Source organism: Mya arenaria, chromosome 11 (assembly GCF_026914265.1).
Source record: "Mya arenaria isolate MELC-2E11 chromosome 11, ASM2691426v1".
In the NCBI taxonomy this organism is placed as follows: domain Eukaryota; kingdom Metazoa; phylum Mollusca; class Bivalvia; order Myida; family Myidae; genus Mya; species Mya arenaria.
Genome location: NC_069132.1, coordinates 26,065,409 through 26,073,713, shown reverse-complemented (window position 1 = coordinate 26,073,713; position 8,305 = coordinate 26,065,409). Strand labels below are relative to the sequence as shown.

Genomic DNA, 8,305 nt, shown 5'->3' with positions numbered 1-8,305 from the left:
CATAACGTCCAACTATATTACGGTTAGTGGTCCAGCTGAGTATATGTATACAATTTGACAAGTGTATTAACAAATTTAATGTTGATCAATCTTCAAGATCAATCAAGATGATTGAAGAACACCTCATTGGAAAGGTTAACATACTATCTTTCGCAAAAAATATGCTGTTGTTATTTAAAAGTGTTGTTTTGGTTGTAAAGTACTAAATGTACTTTGTGTAGTCAAAACGTCGTTGGAAACATATGGTAAAACATAGAACAAACAACACCAGTATATGTAACGGTATACAAATGGAAGAAATGACATACTTCATTACTGCAATAAAACTACTGGTTGATTGGGGATGAGTATTATATCATAGTCAGCACGTTTTTATATTGTGTAATCTGATCATTAATGATAATTTTGTGGAAATAAAAATACTTTGAGCATGGTCATAAAACATTTAGAGACCTGTTGGAACGCAAATGTTTTAAGCATGGTGGAAGGGGTGGATTTAGGAAGGGGATTCCGCTACGTTTTGGCCGTGGTCTGGGCTGTCCCAAAATATTTTACGAACATCTATTATAAATTTGTGCGATTTGGTGCATTTCTTGGAATGATGTAGAGCAATTGTTTATAGCCAAATTCATTATTAAGAAAAGATACCAAAATGAATAAGACTCTGTCATATGCATACAGTATTTAATACACAGTTAATAATTTATCTCATAGTCTATCGATGAAAATGTGCTGAGCTACTGAGGGTTGAATGAATGTTATTCAGTGTTCTTTTTACTGAACAATTGATTTGGGACTGTAAATTTGCTAGGCTGATATGGCTTTTACGATTCAAAGCATAAGCTGACAATGTTGTTAATAAGTCTAGATCTACAGAGTTAATGAGGTTATAGTCTTGATTAAGTTTATTAAAAGGTTGTTTTCTCGTCAAAATATTCAATTAAGTGTAATGTATGCAAAATACATCCAAAGTTTAAACACCAACTTGTGTGTTTTTCAAACTAATGTTACTTTTACCTTTAATGACAGAATATGAGATACTAGAATTGATTAATTAATTGCAAGTGTCTTTTTTGTGTGCCATCTTAAGCAATTATCACATTCACAGTCATGTTTGACTAAAGTGATAGGTGAACATTTTATTGTATCAAGGAATGCAACAATCTTTTACCGTTAAAGTAAGTTTTTTCATAAATAGGCAAATTTAAATTTTCGCTTTTCGTTTATTATATTTACTTTAATTAATATTAATAAACCTCACCTGTGTTCTTTAGATTAAGTCCAAATATTGGTCCTCTAGAAAATTAATGCTAGTGAAATGTGTGATACTAAGTAGAATTGAACAGTGACAGTATTTCAGTTATAATACAATATAACATGTACCTGGTATGGGGTTTTAAAAGAAAATGGATGTCATTTTGATGTTAGATCTAAATTGTTTAATTGCGTTTGTAACTTCAGGTGCCACCATCTATCCACTACATACCTGACTTCATCTCACGAGAAGAGGGAGAATATTTGTTGAAAAATGTTTATACTGCCCCAAAACCAAAATGGACACAGCTTTCAAACAGGAGACTTCAAAATTGGGGTACATTAGTCATAACAATTTATTTAAACATAATTCATTCAGTCAGTAGTGCCAATGTTACAATTACATTGAAGGCGCAGGTTGTCAATAATTTATTGAAGTGACCAATGTTTTTCATGCCCCCTAAAGGATGGAATATAGTAATCCAACCTTCTGTTCGTCCATCAATCTGTCAGTCTGTCACCCCCAAGGTTTCTGATCAGTAGTGGAAAAACACTTTGGACCAGGAACATCACACATGGTTGGTTGGTTGGTAAAGACCAGCAAAGAAACCCTGCTGATTTTGTGGTCAGTGGGTCAAAAGACAAGGTTGTGGTACCTTCAAAATATGTTTCCGATCAATAACTGAAGAATGCTCAAACTTGGAAAGCAGGTCAGTAATGACCAGCTGATGAACCCTTTGACATTTTGAGTTGGACTGACTTGTTATTTCAATGTAAACACATGTACTAAGCTCTTTTAATATGGTTCAGGTCAAACTTATTTTCAAACTTCAGAAGGTAGGGTAGGTCATCATGAACATATGTTACATACTCAAGGCTATATGTATCTGTCCATACAGGCCCAAATGCTAATGGCTATCTGTCAACAAGGCCTTTCGGGGCATTTGTCATGTTCCTGTGCCAGTTCTTGTTACATTTTGTAAGTAAATGATAACACATGATTGAATAATGCAATCCATTTAATTAGAAACTATAGACAAACAAATTTAAGCAAGTAATAAGTCTTGCTTCAGACTGGTTGGTGTATTGCCATGATTGGTAAAAAATGACCTTGGTTGTTAAGTGTGCACACGAGTTGCTCAACAAGGTTTCCCAGCCTGATTCCCGGCCTTGGTGTATGTAAATTTGATTGCTGATCACCAAACCAGACAAGATGGATTTGTCTGGGTACATTTTGAACACAAGATCACACTCTCACAAAACATTGTGCCTACAAAATTGATTTAGCATTTAAAACTTGAAGGTAAAACCTTCTAGACAATGTTTGTAAAAGAAATAAAGTTAAGGACAAACTAAAGTAATGTGTCAGTCTAGAGGGACTCTTCCCAAATGAATATCTTTCTATTAATCTTTATAGCAACCAAATTGTTTAGTGTGTAAATCAACAAAATATTTTCTTGTTAAATTTTCAAGTCACTTTAGCACTTGTGCGAATGACTGTTGTTTTTGTGCTCTAATGTACCAATATTTTCAGGGGGGTTACCGCATCCTAAGGGTATGGTAGCTGAGGACCTACCAAAGGTAAGTTTCGTGCTTCAAACCCTTACATACTTTCTTTCCTTGATTTTGTTCATATACATGTAAATGTACCATATACTGCAGTGCTCATCATTACGTTCTGTAATTGTGCATGTTGTATTAAAGTACAAGCTGACACTGTGACAAAAGGCATTCAAGTCCAATTTAATCCTCCACTTTAGCGGAAGTAGAAAATCCATAATTGATTCATTTTGGCTCTGTCACTTAGTTTACAGTATATAAATATATGTATTACTATTTTCATAAGTGTACAAAATGGATGAAATGTATCACTTTTGCATAGTAATAAAAAAGCGCAATTTTTCAAATATTGAGTGAATTCATGTTAAGGCCGTACCATATTGTTTTTATGTCAACCCATAGTATGAAAACATATCTAGCTATCCTGAAAAAAAGACTCCCCCCCCCCCATCCCCTAAAAAGATCAATACTAAATGAGTTACATCCTATGCAGATTATAGACACCAGAGCCTCCCTAGTCCATTCCGGACCATTCTCATATGTTACGGTAGATATTTTCTTTGCAAAAAGAGTTCAAATAAAACTTATGAAGTGTGTTGATCGTGAAGCATGTTTGAATTATAGAAACAGGAAATTAAAACTATTCAACAAGATTGTTGATCATATATATGTTGTTGTTTTTTCGATAGAGAAGCCTAAAACCTATCTGTCTGTGGACATTAAACATCTGTATAGAAACGATTTGGTTTGGCATAATCTAGAGGCTGTTAGTAATGATCTGAAATCATGGGAGTGGTTTGGTCTACAACACAATTCAACGGTGCAGTTCTTCTGCTGAAAACCCCTTAATTGTTCAAAATTATTTCTATGATTTTTGATGAAATGGCCCCCTGAAACCACCTAGATCTTTTTATAAATGGCTTATCACTTATTAAAAAATGGAGTCTGCAAAGGTGCCTGGACAAATACATTTGCTTTTCAGTGGTTACAAACCTGCGCTGAGAAAATCTCAAGGCTTGGGGTGTTTGAAGACAAAGTTCCCAACCATGTGCTTGTGAATGAGTATGAAGCGGGACAAGGAATAATGGTAAACATAATGACCAATAACACCTAATAGTTTCTTTGTAGTTTGCCATAGCATGTGTATATACATACCCATTTATGAGAATGAGAGGTGCATTCATGTGAAGAATTAGGCTTATAGGTACACTACATGGCTATTGGTTTATTTTTTAATGTTAGTTCAACTATCTGTAGCTGAAACAAAGTATATCAGAGCAATATCTCAAGAACAAAGTACTCTTCTTGTCTTTACAGGCCAATCCAGGAATAAGCTGGTCCTAGCGCCCATCATGCCTTACACACAAATGTATCACTGATCAAACTCCCTCATTACAGCCCCATGTAGATGGTCCTCTCTACTTCCCAACTGTTTCCACTATCAGCCTGGGGTCACACACTCTTCTTGACTTCTACAAGCCAATCCAGGAACACAGTGAGAGTGAAAACATGAATGTAAACAGTGAGGTGAGTACTTAAAGATATAATGCAGTAAGTTATCCAGATTTGTACAGATTAAGTCTGTATAAAGGTTATAATAAGATTTGATGTGTATCATGTTGAATTCTAAAATATACTGGTGAAATTGTAGACCAAGATGCAAAGCTTAACAAAAATACTTAAGTCAAATCTCAAACTCAGTCTCAACACATTATACCACATAGCATCAAAATTAATTAAAAATCATATATGTTTTTTACAGTTTTATAAGCACACTCTATCATAGAATATGCTCAAAAAAGCCTTTGGTCAAATTCCAAGGGAAATCTATTCTACAGCCAAAAATGTATCCGAGTACAGTTCATTGTTTTTAAAGATTCTCAAGTATATTTTATACTCTAGAATTAGTTTTCTTTGAAATATTGAAAAAATCTTTTTAACAACACATTCTACGAGAAAATATGTTTTCAAAAAGTATAAAAAAAACATGGAAGAATCATACAATTCTTTTAAGTTGTAAAGAGTTAAGATTGAGATTTGACTTGAGTATGGTTGTGGTTTCTTTCGGGCTGGTTCTACAATGTATATGTACTGCTACATGTATCGGTTTTGACATTTTAAGGGAGTTATAAATCTAATAGAAGCAAGTATACCTCGGTATGATTATCAGAATACTCATGCCCAAAAAGTTTATATAATACAAATTAATAAGAGGGTTTTGATAAAACCTTTTTACAAGCCCATTCATAAAATTATTGTTTCACCTGAGAGGTAAAGGCAGGTGGGCAGGCGGCATCCAGGATGTTGTAAGATCAATAACTTTAGAAGCACTGGACCAATCATCACCTAATTTGGTCAAAATGTGTATAGAATAACATTTTGGATAGGTCGATAACCAGCCATATCACTCGAGTCACTTGAGAGTTATTGCCCCTATATTATAGAAATACCTAAAATTTGTCTTTTATTAATACGGTAACTGTGGAAGCCTCTGTCCAATCAACACCAAGTTTGGTCAGAATTTGTATATCTTGGACAAGTTAGATAACCAGTCATATCGCTTGAGTCACTTTAGAGTCATGACCCTTGAATTGGCGAAAACTGTTTTTACAGTGTCACCTCTCTAAATTTGGCTTAACGTACAACCATTTTTTATCATACTTGGTGTCCTTAAAATTGTTTTGCGACAGTTTGCACTCTTGTTGATATCTGTACTTCTTATTGTAACTTGTCAGTTTGTCTCATGATCTTTGTCCAATGAAGCCTCCTACAAAATGCTGCCACTTGCTGTAGTGTAGTCATAGCTTTTGTTTTATTGCCATTGACATAGTGTGCTAAAACTATGTTGGTGGCCATAACTTGTTAAATATGGTTACATTGTCACCAGTTGCATTTACAAGAGTAGCAAGCCTCCTTTCTCTGACTTAAATATGCCCCTTGATCAACAGAGAAAACCAGCAAGCATTGGAATCTGCATGCTTTTCTTCTGTTTCAGTTGGAAAGTGTCTTACATGTACAATACACATGTTTTATATTTTCATAAGCTTTATATTATCACAAGCTTTAATACCATTTACATGACTTTTCTGTCAATCTGTTTCAGTCAGTTCCTGTTATTTATTATATTGTTCTTATATTTTAAGACAAATAAGATAAGAAAAAATTAACATAGTTTCATTATGTCATATCTTTATTTTCAGACTATTGCCACTGCTTTTGAGGATCGGTACGTCTCCTCCATACTGCTACAGCCGCGAAGCCTGATCCTTGTCAGGGATGATATGTACACAAGATATCTCCATGGAATTGCAGAAAGAACTGATGACATCATCAATACTAGTGTAGCTAATCTGGACAAATGTGTGGGTGTGAATGTTGGGGATAAAATTACACGAACCACTCGAGTTTCGCTAACTATTAGATATGTTCCAAAGACTATAAAAGCGAAACTTCTGTTTGGAGTAAAAAGATAATTCCTGTTCAGACTTGTTTTTATTCCCTCTTACAAAAGAGTGCACTGTTGTTTTCATAAATTTCAATATGTTTTTCTTTTGTATATATATTTTTTTACACTATTCTACTAGACGTCTGTATATCAATTAATAACCAGGATACTGTTTATGGTTGTGTTCATTTTTACTGTGATCGTACAGTTTTTGGTTCTGTTAATTTATACATTATATGCTCTGTCTCTGATTTACTGAATAGATATGAAAACAGTAACCTGACTTGCAGATGTATAAACATTAATGATAAGGTTCTAGACTTGTAGATATAAAAACATTAGATATCTGACTTGTAGCTGTATAAACATTAATTTAAATGAAAAGGTACTAGACTTGTAGATGTAGAAACATTAGGTACCTGACTTGAAAATGTTGAAACATTAGGTACCCGACTTGTAGATATGAAAACAATAGATACCTGACTTATTATTTTTTACTATAGCTTGCTAGAAAAAGTCTTTGGAAAGTATTTGCTTAGAGGGGTAACTTAATTTATCATGTAATGTAGATTACTACCGTAATTGAATTTCCTGACATTTTCAAACAAAGACATGGTAGCTGCTATGATTGGGTTAATCCCTATCCACAGGCTGACATCCAAACCTTTGCCAGGCTTGTGTCCTGACAATATCAGCACCTACCACTGTGTTGGCGGGTGGCATCAAACTCACCTATGAGTTTAGTTAGGGTTGACATGTTGTGATCCAACTTTGTATATAGGAAGGGTTTATGGAGACCTTTTAGTGGTTTACATTTTTCGTCCCCTAGGGTCAAGGTCAAGGCAACAGTAATTTAAAATGGAAAAACAGTTGGTACAGAATAACTTCATTTTGGATTGACATATTGTGACCAAACTTGTTACGTAGGAAGGGTTTATAGAGCCCTTTCAATCAAGAGCATTTTGGGCCCCTTGGATCAAGATCAAGGTTACTGTTACTCTAATAGAAAAACGGTTTAAACTCAATATCTCCAGTTAGGGTTGATGTATTGTCACCAAACTTTGTATGAAGTGTTTATGGAGACCTTTCATGGTTAACAAACACACAGCTCGCAGCAATTCAGCTTACAGATAATTCTCACATTACAAAATGAAGCTCTTCTGTTAATCATTGAAAACCTAGTTTGGTCTCATTACCACGTTTCCTGTTTGCATATTTTTTTAATCAGGTCATCTAACTTGATGTCTAAAAGCCTGCATTTGATTGAAAGTAAACCAGTTTATACAAATGTTACTTTCTTTTTCAAAAGTGGTGTTAAAAACAACGGGATTTTTATCACACAGGAAAATGTACCGGTAGCTGCATATTTAAATAATGCTGCCTTATTGATAAAGTAGAAGATGTCATTGAGAAAGATGTTAAAAACTAGAGGCCTTAATGTTGATCCTTGAGGCACGCCCTTAAGGATGTAATCCCAGTCACTGGTAATTTGACCAAGTTTGACCCGTTGTTTTCTGTTTGTACGATAACTATGGTAATGCATAAGTTTACATGCTGGTGCTGAGATACTATATGGTCAAGTTTATATAAGACAATATCTTGGGGCAGGCAGTCGAATGCTTTTGAGAGGTCCATTAGAATTGCACTACATATGTGTTCTCTTAAGTTTTTTTCCAGTTTTCAACCAGCCATAACAGAGTAATTTGACATTCATATGTTGTATTGAAAGCTGACAGAAATGATGACTTTATTACCAAAGTGACTAAACAGTTGTTCGCTTGTAACCAGTTCATTTAATTAAGACATTGATGATCAAATGAAACTCCGCTTATGATTTTAGAAACCAACTATCCTACATTGTTGTTTTCAGGAACCAAATGTCCTATGTTTTCTTTAAGTAGTGTTGGGTTATCAGATTTGTCCTATGTTTTCTTTAAGTAGTGTTGGGTTATCAGATTTATTTGTAGGTTAATGTGAGAGAAAATGTTTAATTGTTCACTAGAAGTCTTTAGATTTGGGTCTTTCACTACACCGTTTTTGGAAAAA

At 34.3% G+C, this 8,305-nt stretch overlaps 1 protein-coding gene across 1 annotated transcript; it reads left to right on the top strand.

Annotated features, from left to right (window-relative positions):
* The first annotated feature begins 26 nt into the window (after positions 1–26).
* LOC128209580 (alpha-ketoglutarate-dependent dioxygenase alkB homolog 6-like) lies at positions 27–6,537 on the top strand. The gene is made up of 6 exons (XM_052913662.1): positions 27–134; positions 1,462–1,591; positions 2,789–2,835; positions 3,797–3,901; positions 4,213–4,341; positions 6,015–6,537. Exons 1-6 carry the CDS (start codon positions 108–110, stop codon positions 6,285–6,287), a joined length of 711 nt encoding a protein of 236 aa, XP_052769622.1. The 5' UTR covers positions 27–107; the 3' UTR covers positions 6,288–6,537.
* Positions 6,538–8,305: the final 1,768 nt, after the last annotated feature.

Excerpts from the sequence above, each read along its gene's own strand:
- LOC128209580 (XM_052913662.1), top strand. The coding sequence starts at position 108 with ATGATTGAAGAACACCTCATTGGAAAG. Across the intron at positions 1,592-2,788 it reads CAGGAGACTTCAAAATTGGG|GGGGGTTACCGCATCCTAAG; the intron begins GTACATTAGTCA and ends CAATATTTTCAG. Across the intron at positions 4,342-6,014 it reads ACATGAATGTAAACAGTGAG|ACTATTGCCACTGCTTTTGA; the intron begins GTGAGTACTTAA and ends CTTTATTTTCAG.